Source organism: Rhinichthys klamathensis, unplaced genomic scaffold, assembly GCF_029890125.1.
Source record: "Rhinichthys klamathensis goyatoka isolate OS25496 unplaced genomic scaffold, OSU_Roscu_1.1 h1tg000058l_1, whole genome shotgun sequence".
NCBI classification, from domain to species: domain Eukaryota; kingdom Metazoa; phylum Chordata; class Actinopteri; order Cypriniformes; family Leuciscidae; genus Rhinichthys; species Rhinichthys klamathensis.
In genome coordinates, this window is record NW_026606603.1 from 1,188,479 (window position 1) to 1,206,316 (window position 17,838).

General features: G+C 41.2%; 2 protein-coding genes across 2 annotated transcripts; both read left to right on the forward strand.

The window, feature by feature from the left end:
* Nucleotides 1-2,165: 2,165 nt before the first annotated feature.
* On the forward strand, nt 2,166-10,045 carry LOC130083744 (E3 ubiquitin-protein ligase TRIM21-like). Its single transcript, XM_056248752.1, has 4 exons — nt 2,166-2,491; nt 7,549-7,623; nt 7,819-7,965; nt 9,494-10,045. The coding sequence occupies exons 1-4, from the start codon at nt 2,174-2,176 to the stop codon at nt 10,034-10,036; spliced, it is 1,083 nt and encodes a 360-aa protein (XP_056104727.1). The 5' UTR covers nt 2,166-2,173; the 3' UTR covers nt 10,037-10,045.
* A 5,195-nt stretch (nt 10,046-15,240) lies between these two features.
* LOC130083746 (paraneoplastic antigen Ma1 homolog) lies at nt 15,241-16,644 on the forward strand. The gene has a single exon (XM_056248753.1). The coding sequence runs from the start codon at nt 15,241-15,243 to the stop codon at nt 16,642-16,644; it is 1,404 nt and encodes a 467-aa protein (XP_056104728.1).
* The last annotated feature ends 1,194 nt before the right edge of the window (nt 16,645-17,838 follow it).

Genomic DNA, 17,838 nt, shown 5'->3' on the forward strand with positions numbered 1-17,838 from the left:
GTTTGTCCATGTTAACAAACAATTTAAAAAAACTTGTAATACATTTTTTGTTTGTCTTGAAGTAAGTAACTCAGTAGTTTTCATGGTGATATCTAAAGGTTAAAAATTTTACCCTATTCACGTGAGAAAAAGAATGAATGGGCGTATGAGTAGGCTATATTTGGCTCTTTTTCAAAACGTTCCCCTAATGGGATTCTTCGGGGCTTTTTTCCCTTACTCATGACATATTGAGTTGAAAAATCAAAATCAGTTGAGATTGCATCTGTTGCGATTTCTTTAACCTTTGTTCATAAAATGACTGGACTATGAGGGGTGGGGCCGTTCAACTTGACAGTCAATGGCGCTCTCGTTTTGAATCAGTATCACTAATAGTTCAATATTTTAGTGAATGTTAGTGTTTAGTGAGTAAGCTATGCTCATATTCTGATTTTAAATGGGCCTCCAAATAAAATGCGGCTCTTGGCCCCATAAAGGCTTGGGCTGCCCATGCCTACTTGTGTTCTCTTTTATATATAAAAATATATATTCATGATTGTATGAAATGGTGTTGTATAAAACGGTTGCATTTGCTGTACTGTGACTCCCAGAGACACATTTAGTTTCTGTATTTAGATGATTCTTCTGCAGCCCAATAGATCTAACTACAGCCATTTGGAGCACATGGTCTCAGACTGGCATTTAGAGGCAGAGCTTATAGGCTCAGTGAGAGTTAGTGACGGAGATGAAGGGACTTCTCACTGAGGTTAGAATTAGTGATGGAGATGGAGGGACTTCTCACTGAGGTTAGAGTTAGTGATGGAGATGAAGGGACTTCCTCTCAGAAACTGCTCTCTCATATGCCTGCTTATGGCATGAATGGCTGCTTTGACAGCTTGACAGTGGTTCATAGTTTAAGTTGTTTAAATACTTTTTAACTATGCAACATCCATTTTTTGAAAACACAAACTAAATTACTCAGTGAACATAAGTTCTGGGGTGCATTACAGAAAGATCCCAAAATTAGAATCCTGTCATGCAGGGGCGTAGGAATGAGTTTAACATTGGGGAAACGTATCGGAAACCTGACAGATCCGTTAATGGTTTGAACAGAAATATGTCATATATTAACTACACTGCAAAACATTCACCAACATACTTTATCTTTACAAATGTATCTTTTTAGTAGAATAAAGGAAAACACATTTTGAATGGCAGTAATTAACTGATTAATATCAAATCAATTCTTTAATTGCAGGCCTAATCATCCAGTTTTGTAGATTAATAAATAACATATTGATCAAAATTTGAATTCAAATTTTCTGAATAAATTTTATTTTCTTAGTTGTATCTTATGCCTCGTCAGGCAAAAGAACGATTTGTTGGACCATTTTTTCTGCCAACCAAAAACCACCACAACGTTGCACAACATCAAATGGCAAACGAATCGTTCGGTTTGTAATGCGTACCAAACCGAAAGCCTCATGCCGAACGGTTCAATACGAATACGTGTATCGTTACACCCCTACTAGTTAGATGTTGAATCAAAACATCAGCTTAAAGGATTAGTTCACTTTTGAAAAAACGTTTGCTGATAATTTACTCACCCCCATGTCATCCCTGATGCCCATGTCTTTTTTTCTTCAGTCGAAAAGAAATTAAGGTTTTTGATGAAAACATTCCAGGATTTTTCTCCATATAATGGACTTCAACAGGACCCAAACAGTTCAAGGTCCAAATGACAGTTTCAGTGCAGCTTCAAAGGGCTTTAAACGATACCAGACGATGAATAAGGGTCTTATCTAGCGAAACGATCGGTCATTTCAAAAATAAATAAAAAAGTTAAAGTTTTATAAGCACAAATGCTCGCCCCGCCCTTGTCATGTCTTATTGTCAGAGCCAGCCAGGAGTCTGGTCTTAGCGAAAGAGGCTGAAGGAGAGAAATTCTGACTGAAATGGCTTTTAGCGCGACTTAAATGCAGTCGGCCCCGCCCATTTCGGTTGGCTGAAAAGCCATTTGTCTGTGCAAAGCACAGCCGTGAACCGATCAGGCTTCAGTATTCGGAGAAAAAGAAGTTTCCCCATACGCATTAGAAACTGACGCAATGCGAGTGAACCGTATCGAAAGGGAACTATTAATATAAAAGTTGCTCTATTCAGCAATGTAGATGTTATATTGTCATTTGTTTTGTCAGCCATGGCGTCCTCCCGTGATCCTCCAGTGTTCTGTGACATCTGTGATGAAAGAAAGCAGAAAGCTGTGAAGACCTGCCTGACGTGTCAAAGCTCTTACTGTGACTCTCATCTGGAGCCTCATCACAGAGTCCCGCGTCTAAAGAAACACACACTGATCAACGCTGTGGAAAATCTGGAGGATTATATATGCCAGAAACACGAGAGACCTCTGGAGCTGTTCTGTAGAGATGATCAGACGTGTGTTTGTCTGTCCTGCACTGAAGGAGAACACAGGACTCACAACACTGTTCCTATAGAGGAGGAGAGTCGAGAGAAGAAGGTAAAAATGAAAAACGAAACACTTTAACCCTTATAAGCTTAATAACCTTATAAGGAAGACACATGGGCTCTTCCTAGTTATTTTTGAACTGTGAGTGCAACTTGTTTTTTTAAGTGTTATAAAACTGAATTCCTTAAAGCACACTGTAAAAAATATGATCAGTAAGTCATGGCAAGTTATGTTTTTACATAATGTTTAGGCTACTCATCAAAATATTTTAAACAATTTCAACTTTTAAGTTATACAAAATTCAACTCAATTTTTTAAAGTCAGTTTATTATAATATAAGTTAAAGTTACTTGTACAGCGATTTGAATATGCTAAAAAAAAATTAAATCAGCAATTGAAATTTATAGTAAAGTTTACAGTGTAGTAACAATAAAATTATGCACTTTTGGGGGATTTTAGGTAATTTAGTTCATAGATCTTATTTAAATTTCTTTATTTGAGTATCAAATACTCAATTTTTGGACCTTAACTACAGTATAAATCACACTTCTATAAATGTAAACATTTCTGCCATCTGGTGAAAAAAGAACAACAAGACTTTCATGTCAGGCCCAAATCATGTTATGACAATAATGGCCAGTAGATGGCTGAAGTGTTTCATTCAACTATACATGCTGTGAAAGAATTCTAGATGTCATTCTTAATAGTTTGGATGTTTATTTGGACTTTATCCAACTATTTTTTGTCAAATAACTATTATTTGTCAAACCAACAAATATCTTCTGTGAAAGTCTCAAGACCGAAAAATGTTTTTCTAATCATTGCATTTGGTCTGATATGACATTATATATATATATATATATATATATATATATATATACAGTATATATATTTCCATACCTGCCCGCACCCTGCTCACGCAAACATCACACTTTGACATTGTGTTCTGTAAGACTATCCAGAGTTGTAGAACCACAGGGTGTGTTCAAAATCATTTGATTCATCCCATCGAGACATGGGAATTCATTCAGCGTGATAGTCACAGTGCACTATGGGTAACCTCTAGCTGTTGAGTGTACATCGGTTGTACACTCAATATTGCACCACAAACAAACAGCAGTCGCCTTTTACAGTTCATCCTGAACCAAAACAACCAGCTAGATCCACTGCTGGATCCATTTAGTGATGTCGTTTTCTGTCACGGACTGCTTTAACAGCTTTATTGGGACAATCCAGAATCGTAATCCATATGACAGACATGGGCTCAAAACCATAGAGCAAACGATCCAAATGTACGATAAACTCCAAAAACAAAGAAAAACAAAGGCAAACAAAGAAGAACAGAGGTACGGGCGCTCAAAACAGTGCAACACAAAACAAGACTACGCAAAGAATGCGAAAGAAAACATAGATTTAACAAGGGTATCACACACAGCTGTACGAAATCAAACAATCATGGGAACAGACAATGGATACCATAAAATTAAGTTAATAATAGAAAAAAGCCTAAGAGTCAGGACAAGTGCCCTCTGATGGAGATTAAGAATACTTTTGCTAGCGGATGTGACATAGCCTCCCCCTGAAGACCACCAAGACATAGCTGGTGACCACAACGGCGGAGCAGAAGGCCACCAGCGCAGATCAGACTGGTTAGATGATCCCTATAGAAGATCAACCAGAACGTTTGTTAAAACAGGCAGAAAGGTCAGTAATTACCAAAGCAAGCAGTTTTTGAATGCGACATCCCTGGTCGTGACAGGATAGACAGAAAGCTCAGGGACAACCACTGTGGTCGTATCTAGGTAGACAGGGCTTTCACAGGCAACCACTGTGGTCATAGCAGGACAGCCAGACAGTTCACAGACAGACGATGAAGCAGAGACTTCATCATTGATCTCCTTGACCATAGCAGGACATACTGAGAGTTCAAGAACAGTAGTTGCAGCCTCAGATAAAATTAGGTCAGGTGCCGCCACTTCTGGAGAAACTGAAGAAGCGTTCATGGCTCAGACACATAGAATCTCTATCGCTGTAACTGGGAGTGCAATCAATGGTGGGACAACCTCGAGATTTCCAGACTCGATACCACCGGATTTGGATGTACTAGACTAAAGGACGATGTCAGGACCACTAAGATGCCAACTGCTCGCATCGACACCACTGGACTCAGAAGCGCTGTGAGTACTGGACCTGGGATCATCAGACTTGCTGAATCAAAATTGTGTTAAAACTAGGGCTGTCAAACGATTAAAATATTTAATCGCGATTAATCGCATTAATGTCATAGTTAACTCGCGATTAATCACAATTGTTTTTATCTATTCTAAATGTCTCTTTTCTTTTTGTCCCATTATTTTTTCTCATTTTAATGCTCTTATCAACATGGAAAAGTGGATCGGCTTGCTTTGTGCAAATGTTTTTTATTGAAAACAACATTGGCATACCATGTGCTCAATTTCACACTAACATTCTCACTTGGAGCAAATAATCTCTCACACAATGTAACACTGTCCATCAATAAAAGGGTGAAAGAAATACTGACGAGGTCCTGATATTGACGAGGGGGCGGAGAATTCGCATCAGCTGTGTGTGTGTGTGTGTGCTTGGCCATCAAGCGGTATTTCAGACTGGACGTGCTGCGATGATGATAGCTCAGTCCACAACGACAAAACACACAGATCACTTTGGTCTTGTCAATGGAACCATTTGGCAACTTCTTAAAAGTAAACTTTCCATTCAGAATCTTATTGGCATCCATTTCGGCGTCTTGCGCTTGTCATCCACTCAAAACGTAACGTTAACCAACTATTTGGCCGGCTCGCAAGCCCAAACAAGTGTGTGCGGTGTGCCTGTTGTTTTGTTTCCGGTCTAGCTAGATCCGCTTGCGCTTTGGTCGACGAAGCAAAAAAACTTCCTCACGCGGCGCAAGCCATTGAAATGAATGGGTTTCATAGCGCAGCGCCGCGCATGCCGCGTCCTGTTGCAAAAGCATGTGAAAAAAACTACAACGTTTGCTAGGCCAAAAAGACCGTTAATCGCGCGATAAAAAAATTGACGCCGTTAAAATGGGTTTGCGTTAACGCCGTTAATAACGCGTTTAACTGACAGCCTTAGTTAAAACGGTAAGTGAAAAGTTTTTAGGAGAAGGTTCCTCCTCCAGATTAAAAGGAGAACTGCTCAGCTGCAATGACAAACAAGTATAATGTGCCAAAGTCCAGTCTGGGTCATGTAGCAGCATAATTGCATTGAGTGGCTCAGACAACCCGCTCCCAAAAAAGATCATATGGGGAATCTTGTCCATGTTGGTTAAGTGAGCCTACAATGTCCAGTACATGGTCCTTGATGCTGCGCCTTCCTTGTCGGGGAGGTGCATAATTCTCAGTGCTGGATCCATTTAGTAGTCTTCTGTCACGAACTGCTCCGAGACTTGGGTTGACGATCCAAATGCAGCTTTAATTGGGACAATCCAGAATCATAATCCATATAACAGGCATGGGGTCAAAACCATAGAGCAAACAATCCAAATGTACGATAGAGTCCAAAAACACAGGCAAACAAGGATATCCAAGACACAGGAAACCAGGATACAGGCGCTCAAAATAGCAGGGTAATGCCGAGTTCAGACTGCACGATTTTAGCCCCGATTTTGGCTCGCCGACAGGTTTTGAGAAATTGCCGACAAATGCCCGAAATCACAGGCAAATCGGTGCTCGTTCACGCGAGTGACAATCACGCAGTGTGAATGAGCAAAGACGTGATCTGAGAGAATCGCCGACGAGTCGCCGACGCCCGTGAGATATTTAGCATGCTAAATATCTGGACCTGTCGGCGATTCACAATCCTGCTGTGTGAATGTGTTCTGACTGAAAACTACATCGGCGATGACCGACAGCCAACGAGAGAGCAAGATACAGGGAGGAGGAGGAGGAGTTATAGACCAGAATGTCAGTATTTTAATAGATAGGCCTATATTTACAATTATATCAAACAGAAACAAAGCACAAACATTTGCATGACCAGCAGGACATTTGCAAAATTATTTATTTACCCCCAACTCTCTTTGCAAAACACAGTCCTTGCTCCCCTCGTCTTCCCAACCATTTCCTGCATAAACTGTTTTTTTTTTTTTTTTTTTTTTGCTACAAATCAGTGCACAGACAATTTGTAGGCTATCATTTTTAATAACAAATTCAGTGTCGCGCGAGAACTCCGGTCTCACGCACGCGTGATCTTCCGTTATTTCCTATCACTTCTCGCATTTGTTTGGTTGTGAAACGTAGTTTGCGGACCAGGCAGAAGTTGTCGGTGATTCTTTCTTTTGTAAAGTCATGCAGTGTGAAACCTCCTGTCGCCGATCCATCGTGCAGTGTGAACACAGCAGCAACTGAATGTTACCCCAGATAGTCATGCAGTGTGAAAACAACAGTGACCCGATTATTTTGAAAATCGTGCAGTCTGAACTCGGCATAACACAAAACAAGACTATGCAAAGTGAGAATGAAAATACAGGGCTTAGATAGGCAGACTTTAACAAGGGTAATCACACACAGCTAAAACATATTACACAATCATGAACAGTCAATGGATACTGGGCAGTGAAGTTCATAATGGAAAAGCCCAGGAGTCAGGAGGAGTGCCCTCTGGTGGAGATTAAGGGCACTCCAGCTGGTGGATGTGACAGTCGTAACCGTAATTAAGAGATAGCAACCCGTGACGTTCTACCCTGAGCAGATTTATGCGTTTCTATGTCAACAGTATCAATGCCAAAATGAATCTACAGCAGTCAGGTGGAACAAGTAAGAGCTCTAAAAGTTATTTATATTCATTATTATTGTAATGTGATGTGCTTTGAGAAATAAGGTAATTTAACGCAGTCTCTCATCTGATGCATTGGAGACACAATGAAGGAAGGGTGGGATCTGATGCTTTCAAAGCTAGCTTGCTAATGCTAGCCACTCTGAAATTGCCTGCCCTACCTTTAAACTGCCAATAGTTTTTTTTTTTACTTTTAGAAAGAAAAAAAAGATCCTCAAAGACATGTACTAAACGCCACAGAATTTTGAATTAATTTTGTCTTCCAGAAGTTATCTGTGTTTCTCTGTATGTAGACTGCCGTTCGTCAGATGATCCAGGACAGAATGAAGATGATTCAAGAGATCCAGCACTCAGTAGAGCTGAGAAAGGTGAGTGGAGGTTAAAACGTAAAATTGATAATGCATTATAATATTTCAATCAGCTTCATAAAGGTTCTCAATTAAATAGATAAAACTTAATAGATGAACCTGAACCTTCTAATTGGTCTCATTTATCAGAAAAACACAGAGAAAGATAAATCCTCCAGTGATAAGATTTTCAATGTTCTGATTGGCTACATTTAGAGATGTCGGTCTGATCGGATGGAGATGATAGAGGGACAGCAGAAAGCAGCAGAGAAACAGACTGAAGATCTCATTAAAGAGCTGCAGCAGGAAATCACTGAGCTGGAGCAGCTCTCACACACTGACGATCATCTCCATCTCATACAGGTCTGTCAACATCTCTCATCAGTCATCATGTACAATATTACAGGACAATCTCTCTGTTCACAAACCTGATGAGCTGCTTGACCATTGTATTTGTATCAGTCTTTTAGAAACTACAAAAGAAACTGAAACGGCAATTGTAGTATACTGAGTACAATTCTAGCCGTTCCACTTTCCATGTTACCGCTAGGGGGTGAATATGCTTGTGTTGTGTGGGAATGACCTGTTGCAGTGGAATGTTCTGTCCTGTTGGGTAGTCCACTCATATTGCGATTATTGAGGTCAATATTGCGATTGCGATATGCAATTGCGATAATAATATGATTTCATGAGTGAACTTGCTTGGTTCTCAAAGAAAATGCACACAATTAGTGATAATGCTGAAATGTGTAGACTATTTCTCAACTCAAACTTGCAACAACAACTAAATGATTAATAACACCTATAATGATCAATAGGCCATTGATGTCTGGATAAAAATGTCTGGACATTCCTGTCTAACAGGTAGGACATACAGACATTGAATTAAGTTCAACAGTCTGCACTGCAAACATTATAAATTATAGAATAATCCTTATTAAAGTTACAAAAGTTATTTAGTCAAGAGCATTGAGTGTTTTTCTCTGTTCCTTTTGTTCTTTGATTAACTTTAATGACAGAGATAATTAGTGGCAACTGTGTACTGTCCCTTTAAGACCAGCCGCTCCTGAGTCTGACAGAGACGCGGATCACACACGCGCCTCATTCTCTCATGAGTCACAACTCTTTACGGCCATCGTAAGACTGCTCTTGTGTTAAGATACTCGACAAAAAGACATTTTGGCATAATTGTGTGTTATTGTTCGTTCAAGCGCGAAAGAGAACTGTATTCTGGCGTGCTGTCTTGTGCGCACGCACGATCCTGGCGCGAGTCTTTCTCTGTGTGTGTGTGTGTCACAGTCAACTCGATATTTTTTGTCTTGTCACGAATGAATGACTGAATCGAGTAACGTTTAACGCCTTTATCATTAAACATGCTAAGAAAAAACATCCATATAAAGTCTGACCTGCTTAAATCCAATGCGTTATTTCCTATCGATAAAATCGATTGATTACCTTTTAAAACGATGTTAGATCGATATATCTCGTCCGGAAGGCCAACTTGCTGAGCACAGATCGATGTAGTTGGATCATAGGAATATAAATCGATTCATCGATGTAGTCAATGAATCGTTACACCCCTAGTAAACACATTCTGCATTTTATTTTACAAACTGGGGGACGAGCTGCAGTTACAGCTCCTGATGCTGCCAATAAAGAGAAACTCACTGTTTACCTGAAATCACTGATATAAAAAATTCATCATTATATTGTCATCTGTGTCCACAGGGTTGAAGTATGCACAGAACTATGCAGGTATAGTGTGACTGACACCATTTTCTTCAATACACAATACTGTTTATAATCTGTATTTTATACTGTACATCTGAAAATATTTATGAAAATAAGTTTTATATTTGTAAATAAGTTGATTTATAATGTCTGATCTCTCTCAGTGGATGTGACTCTGGATCCTGATACAGCGCATCCACATCTCATCCTGCCTGATGATGGAAAACAAGTCAGTGATGGAGACATTGAGCAGGACGTCCCAGAAAACCCAAAGAGATTTGATAAGAGTCTTTGTGTTCTGGCAAAGGAGGGATTCAGTTCAGGGAGATTTTACTATGAGGTGCAGGTGAAGGGAAAGACTGAGTGGGATTTAGGAGTGATCAGAGAATCCATTAACAGGAAGGGGACGATCAGACTGAGTCCTGAGGATGGATTCTGGACTGTGGCTCTGAGGAATGAGGATCATTATATAGCTTGTGAAAGTTCATCTGTCTCTTTATCTCTGAGAGTGAAACCTGAGAAGGTTGGTGTGTTTGTGGATTATGAGGAGGGTCTGGTCTCTTTTTATGACGTGGAGTTCAGATCTCATATCTACTCTTTCACTGCTCAGACTTTCACTGATAAACTCTATCCATATTTCAGCCCAGGCGATAATGATGAAGGTAAAAACTCAAACCCACTGATCATCACTCCTGTCAGTTAAAATTAAAAACAAATCTGAAAAAATTGCTGTTTATATATAAAGAATTAGCAATTGGCCCAAAGGCGGTTTCCGATAACGGGTGAAGGTCGGTCTTTCCTTGTGGCTAAGTAATTTAATTAAATGAAATAATTGTTTTATATGTATTATCTCGTTATTTCATCTTCTTCATAAATGAAAAGGTTTTAATGATATCTGTGCATCATTAAATGTGAGTGAATGTTTGACTAATTATTTTTAACTCTACTAAAGTCAGTTAGAATAAAAATCAAATGATTACAATTTATTATGTCAGGTAAATGTATCTGCCAATTTCATAATCAGTTCAAAGATAATGGATACAAAACATCAACTGCTCTTGAATAAAGAGAAGATGCGAACCTTGACATTATAAATACATGATGCCAAGTGTTTTGCTTACACTTCACATCACAGGCTAGTCTGGCTTACAGAATCGCGCTGAGCCTCTTGTTGCATTTCATTATATAGACAGAAACTTCTTTTCGCATGGAAACATTTGCTAACAATAGGAATTTGCATTCAGAGTACACCTTTCGAGAGCAGGAGGCCATTTGTCTGGAAGACACACCCTTCTGTGTGCAAGATATTTCTAAACTCTTAAAGGGTCACTCCACCTCTGGAAAGATGAATGTGTATTTAAAATGGGTAATTTATGTACAAGAAATGTGAAATTATTTTTGAATTTGGAGCTTTCTAGACTGAGAAAAGACAGAAAATGTATTTTTGGCTTATGTGGATGAAAGACAACAACTCCCAGAATGCACTTGCTTCGCTGCCCTAGGAGGCCACGCCTACCGGTAACAGAGCGCAGTAGTTAAACAACAAGTCTAGGCTAGTGAGTCTCCGTGACAAGGGCGTAGATTTGGTTTGAACATTGGGGGGGTTGAAGTTTGGGTATGCCTCCTGATATTGTGATCATGGTATAAATAATGGGGGGGTTGTAATGCATAGATTTAAATATTGGGGGGGTTATATCCCCCCCATAAATTACGCCCCTGCTCCGTGATGATCTGCCCGAAAATGTGTTTCGAGATCGCCCAAAATGTCCGGGATTCGGCTTTTGCGTTCTACAGTCGTCATTCATCATGTTTACTGTGGCGAGCAGGACGAGTGAGGGCCGTGTGGAGAACGACGCGAGGCCGGTGGCGTGAGTACCGATGAGCGACACCTGTGAGACGTAAGTTACCGGTCTCGTATCTCTCACGGAGGCAGGGGCGGATCTACCGGGGTGGCAAGAAAGCCTTGCCACCCCTGCTGCCACCCCAGTTGGAGAGGGAGTAAAATCTTTCCGTGGCAGGGACAGCTGCCACCGAGACCTGTCACTCCACCCGTCACCGCTATTGGCAGCTGTCTCTCGACCTGTCACCGCTATGTGCGCCTGCCACTCAACCTGTCACCGCTATGTGCGCCTGCCACTCGACCTGTCACAGCTATGTGCGTCTGCCACTCGACCTGTCACAGCTATACACGCCTGACCCGCGTTCCGCCACCGCTATAAGCGCCTGTCACGGCTATACGCGGCTGTCCCGCGACCCGTCACGGTTAACTGCGCCTGTTTCGCGACCTGTCACGGCTATACGCGCCTGTCCCGCGACCTGTCTCGGCTATACGCGCCTGTCCCGCGATCTGTCTCGGCTATACGCGCCTGTCCCGCGTCCTGTCTCGGCTATACGCGCCTGTCCCGCGACCTCACGGATACGCGCCTGTCCCGCGTCCTGTCTCGGCTACCTCACTGCATGCTATCTTAAGGTAAACTTGCACTAATGTTGCACTATGAAAGTGCGTATCTATACCACGAATTTAATTTCTCGTGCCATTTATAAGCCAAAAATAGTTTTTGCGTATGATACGCAGTTTTTGCGTGTAAATGATACGCAGTTTTCGCGTGCATATGATACGCACTTTTTGGCGTGTAATACGCACGCACTCCACACCCCAAATCCTACCCAAGAGATTTACAGTGCGTGCGCACTACCTTGGACCTTTCAAACGTACACTTAGCCCGAATGAACACAGGAACCGGGCTAACGTGAAGGCTGTGTGCGCGAAAATCAATGAGTAAATTTACGTCACGGTAACAAAGAAAGTCTATTCAGACAAACTGTTGAAGGTTCAGTGGAAAAAGGATAAGAGTGTTGTTAGGAGGTCCATGCTCGGTCATTTGCACAGATTACAGACAGTGTGCGAGGCTGCGAGCTCAACACCAATTTGTTTGAAGTTCAAGCTGTTCAAGCAGATGATGTGCATTTGTCATAGTGAATGAGGAGTGGGGGTGTTGTGGGGTGTAAGAATGGGATTTTCAAACTTGCTGTAAACGTATAGCATAGGCCTATTCACACCAGCCGTCAGGTGCCGTCACCCTTCCTCCAAAATGTACCTTTACCTTTTTTAACCTAGAGTACCCTGAAAGCTAGCTATTTGATTGGTCTAAGTGCGTTGACCAGTTTAATTTGATTGGTCCAAAATCGACACCAACGACGGAGGCAGCGATGATGATCAACTTCAAGGATCATACATGCAGGAGTATCATCAGCGTAAGTACAAATTTGTTCTGGTGTAACCATAGATTTGCATGATTTATCTTTTATAAAATAAAGTTTGATGTAGGCTATGTTTAATAAAAAAAAATATATTTATGTCAATCTCTTTCGCATTGGCACTGAATATAGGCCTATAATTTTCTTTGATAGGTATCGACACTTGTTTGACTCAATTATGGAAGGTAAGCAAAGTCATAACATTTGATTATTTGTTTTGCATTTTATTTTGATAATTCTTTTACGGGTGTCCGCAGATCCATTTGTTAATGTAAAAAGGTCTTGATTATTAAGATGTCTTAAAGGTCTTACAATGCACAAGTCACAAAAACACGTCCCGTCATGGTTGAAAATATGTTAGTTCCAAAATGAAATTCGTGCTTTCAACGTCTTGACTTTGACGTTATCTGTTCTGTATCTGTTCGATTTATTTATGTCCTACCGCGACTATTTTTGGCCATGGACACGATTACCGTCGGACCAATGTTTGTATCAGCAGATACCATTTTTAACTTAAGTTCGTGCATAGCTTTACGAACGCTGTGTTTCTTTTGCATATGGCGTTGTATTTATAGTGTAGGCAGGGCTGTCATGTTGTGTATGAGGTGATGAGATGTGACTTTTTTTTTTGTGACATTTTTTTTGTGTTTTGTGAAATCCACGGTTCAAGTAATGATGGTTTAGTGCCTGGGGGAGGGGGAGGGGGAGGGGGGGGGTGGTTGTTTTTTTCGTAGTTTGGATTTGAACGTGGGGGAGGGGTGTGTGTGTGTGGGGTGGGGGGGGGAGCTAAAGTTAAACAACGACAAGATGTAAGAGGTTACTTTGAAGGCCAAGCATAAGTTAAAAAAAAAACTTTTTTTCTTTTTCTTGTGCTTGGCCTTCAAAGTAACATCTTACATCTTGTCATTGTTTAACTTTAGCATTTGTTACAATAAGAATTTAATTACAAGTGTAGAGACCTGGATAAATGTTTGTGTTTCTAAACGTATAACTGTCGTTTTTCTTTGAAAAGAGAATTTTATTATTTGTATCTTGGGTCTGAAAACATACACTCAAACAAAGTGTAGATCGACTTTGTTTTTTTTTTCATGTTTAAATATGAGACATGTTTATAAAAGGTTTTTTTTCAATATGTGTGTAAGGGAAAACAACTCATAAAATGGCTGCATTTTATTGAGTATTCTGAGAGAGTTTCAGTTGGACAATGAAAACGGTGGACTTTGACCCCTAAATCTCTCGCGAGGTTTTTTTTTTTCTCTGGGAAGTTCGACACGAGGAAAGCTGACAGTGGTCGACGCTCACGCAGATTTTTGTTTTAGTGCTAGCTTGGTGACGAGAGTATAGTGTGAACTGAAAAATTCATGGATGAGTTTGCAGCTTGCCGCACGGAAAAGAAATGCGAGAGAGTTCGCTGAAAGACTGCATGCGCACTTAAGTTTCACGTGAGTAAAAGAGATAGAGGATATCTAGCACGAGGATCCCATGTGAGAAAATCTGTGTTTTTTTTCCTATCATCGTTGATTTGTTTTATTAGTTTTACGTGTGAAATCCGGAAGAATATATCCGTGTTTATTTTCTCAAGTTCAGTGTTGCAGTTTGAGATATAAGAAGTTGAGTAATTCGTGTGAAATCCGGAAGAATATACCCGTGTTTATTTTGGGTAAAAGTACTGCAGTGGAGTATGTAGTTGGGAATTCATGTCAACTGTGTGTTTATTGTCTTTGACACCGAGTGATTGTCGAAATCGGGAGATCTGTGTGGATTTTCGCGGATGCATCTAACCACCACGAGGGAGGAGTTCATCGAGGCCTACTCAACGTCGTCGTGGGTTGCGTCACGGTTGCTGTTTGTCATCTCGTTGAAGAGTGAGCATTCTGCAATTGGAATTCTTTTTCCTGATTCGTGAGTAGCCTACTCTGGTTTTGCATCAAAGAGCTCCAACTAGCGCGCCATCTGTGTACTGAAAATCCCAGCTGGGTAAATTTATTACATTGACATTTTATTTTATTTTATGGTGATTATTGGTTGTGACTTTGTGAATTGAATTATTTGGTCATTCAAAGAGGAAAAAAACAAAGACAACAGAGTACTGAGAATAATAAATGCATGTTTATTGATCTGCCATAATTTTGTGTGATTTCCTGTGGAAAGACTGTTTATTATTAATTATAATTTTTTTTCCTTTGAGAGATTTGTATTTAAAAAATCTAAAGGTAAACACAATAGTGTTTTTTTTATTATTATTTCCAAATAGAAAACACAAATCTGACACTATCAGGTGAAGATCTGAGATCTGGGTTATGTGTTGATACTGTAACTGAAGGGAAATGTGCCTCCACCGGGGTAGTGGATAAATTTAAGATCCCCTAGACAGATTCTTACATTGTGAGCCACAATATTCTACCCGGCAGGAGGGCTACATTTTGTGGGGGCTCGTCCGGGATTAGTCAGATTAGTCAGATTGTGTTTAAGACACAGTGAACTGTGTGTTCTGAAAAAAAAAAAAAAAAAAAAATTCTGTGAATTTTATTTTGGAAGTGATTTATTTGTATATTGTTTCTTTGAGAATTCTGTGAAGAGAACTTTAATGCTTAACGGTCATAACCTGTTTCTTTTGAGCACATACTGTTGAGGACACAGGTGAACAAAATGGAGGTTAGTGAGATTATTGATTGGTGCAGTGAGAAAGGTGTTGAGTTGAACAGAGTTATCATTCTGAGCAACGTACCTGCAGATTGTGAAGACAGAGTAGTTTATGAAGTGCTGGATGCTGCTCTGGGAATGAGGAAATGCAAAGTGCTTGATCGCCTCTTTGATAAGACTAAGCGACAGCAGTTTCTTCTGATTGAGACAGTTAGCAAGGTTTCTGAGATGTCTATACCTGCAGAGCTCGGAGGACCTGAAGTAGGTACCTGGTACACACAGGTTGTGCATGTTGCAGCTGAAGCACCTAAACACAGTAAGGAAGATGAGTTTCAGACTAAGTTGATGTCTTTTCTTCAAGCAGAGGGAAAGTCCCTATCTGACATTCCAAGTCTGGCTTCCTCTACACCTGTTCTTGATACTAAACTGGTTGATGCCATAAATTCCCTTGTTCAAACCTGTCATGTGGCGTCATCTGAGGAGAGAGCTGGATATAGGAAGCTGCGTCCATTCTCTGGGTTCATTCCCACTCCCCATGGAGAGGATGAGTATGAGGTATGGGTGGAGCAGACTACTCACATTCTGGAAGAGTGGCAGTGTTCCGATAATGTCAAGAAGCAGAGACTAGTAGAGTGTCTTAGAGGTCCTGCAGCGGACATTGTAAGGTTCGAGAAGACTGGTAACCCATCTGCTATCTTCAGTGACTACCTCAGTGCGTTAGAGTCAGCGTTTGGCACCACTGAGGATGCTGCAGATTTGATGCTAAAATTTAGGAGCACTTACCAGAGTGAAGGAGAGAAGCTCTCAGCTTACATAATGAGATTGGATAGGATGCTGCATAGTATGCTGAGGAAAAGAGGCATTAAGTTCCCTGCAATGAATCGTCTTCGAATGCAGCAAATAGTTAGAGGTGCTCTTTCAAGTGACCTGGTGGCAATGCGCTTGAGGATGACACATAAGCTGTGTGCCCCTCCTTCCTTCAATGAGCTAATGAAAGAGGTGCGAGAAGAAGAGAGTATGTTGAGACAAAGGAGCTCAGTGCATGCAAATGTTGCTGTGTCTGGGGTGCCCCCTGCAAAGAATGAGTCATCTGGTAACACCAATCTGGCCAATTCAGAAGTAGAAATGCTGAAGAGGGAGATTAGGGGGCTAAAGAACGAGGTGTCTCGCTTGTCAGCTGTGGCGAAAGAACCAGTGACTTTCGACCGTTCTGTTACACACAGTTTAGCTGCGATTGCAGAGAGCAAAACGCCAACCAGACCAGTGAACAAGGCTAACATCTTCTGTTACAGATGTGGAGAAGATGGGCATCTGAAACGTGACTGTACAAAGGAAGAGAATCTCAGGAGAGTAAACCAGCGGCTCATCAGAATGAGACAGCCGTCGGGAAATGCCTCCGGGGCTCAGTAGAGGAACGGCCTGAAGCTCCGGGGAAGACAAGTTCCACAAAGTGCAAAAGAGCAAGAGCTGAGCAAGTAGATCTTCCGAACGGGTTAGTGGGACCTAGCTCTGTCCTTCCCATCCAGGTGGACGGTATCTACACTAAGGCTTTGCTGGATAGTGGATCGCAGGTCACGCTGTTGTACAGATCATTCTATGAGAAACACTTAAAGCATCTGCCATTGACACCAATTGAAAATTTGGAGATATGGGGATTAAGCTCGCAGAGATACCCCTATGATGGCTGCTTGTCTTTAAGGCTGGAGTTTCCAGGATCTGTGGCAGGAGTGGCGGAATCCATAGATGCACTTGTGTTGGTCTGTCCCGATCCTGTCATGAAAGGAGATGTCAACATTCTGGTGGGAACAAACACGGCTGTGGTAAAGAAGCTTGTAGACGTTTGTAAGACGAAGATGGGTAATGATTTCCTTCATAACCTGACTGTTCATCCTGAGATCAGAACTGCCTATGAACGGGTCCTTGCTGTTAACAAGTGTGATGTTGATGACTGTAGAGGGACAGTCTGGTTTCATCGCCTTAAGCCGTTGAAGTTGATTCCGGGAGAGAGTGTGAGGGTTTCTGGAATCCTGAAATACCCCGTCACATCATCTGCTAAAACCCTGTTAGTGGATCAGCCTGAGGAGTCCCGGTTTCCTGAGGAACTGCTAGTGAGAGCCGAGGTGCAGTCTGCTACTGCTGTCCAGTCAAAAAGAATAGGAGTCACTATTAGGAATGTCTCTTCTTGCCCAGTGACGATTAAGAGAGGAATGCCTATCGCCCATGTGTTTCCGGTTGATGTTGTGCCTACTGTCTCTAAACCCAGAGAGAGTAGTGGTCAAACCAAACTGACCAAGGATTCATTTAATTTTGGCGATACATCGGTTTCTGCAGAATGGAAACAACGGCTGGCCGAAAAGATGTTGGAGAGAAAGGATGTTTTCTCCTGCGATGAATTTGATGTGGGATGTTCAAAGAGTACTCAACATCACATCAGACTGACAGAGGATAAGCCTTTTCGTGAGAGGTCACGGCGGCTTGCACCAGCCGACATTGAGGATGTTAGGCAGCACTTGGAGAAGCTAAAAGAGGCTGGAATTATAGCAGACTCCAGAAGCCCCTACGCTTCACCGATCGTTGTAGTCCGGAAAAAGAATGGACAGATAA

What these genes read in the sequence shown, in the direction of transcription:
- LOC130083744 (XM_056248752.1), top strand. Translation starts at nt 2,174, where the DNA reads ATGGCGTCCTCCCGTGATCCTCCAGTGTTCTGTGACATCTGTGATGAA. An exon ending in AGGAGAGTCGAGAGAAGAAG is followed by an intron (nt 2,492 to 7,548) that starts GTAAAAATGAAA and finishes CTCTGTATGTAG; the next exon opens with ACTGCCGTTCGTCAGATGAT. An exon ending in ATCATCTCCATCTCATACAG is followed by an intron (nt 7,966 to 9,493) that starts GTCTGTCAACAT and finishes GTCTGATCTCTC; the next exon opens with TCAGTGGATGTGACTCTGGA.
- LOC130083746 (XM_056248753.1), top strand. Translation starts at nt 15,241, where the DNA reads ATGGAGGTTAGTGAGATTATTGATTGGTGCAGTGAGAAAGGTGTTGAG.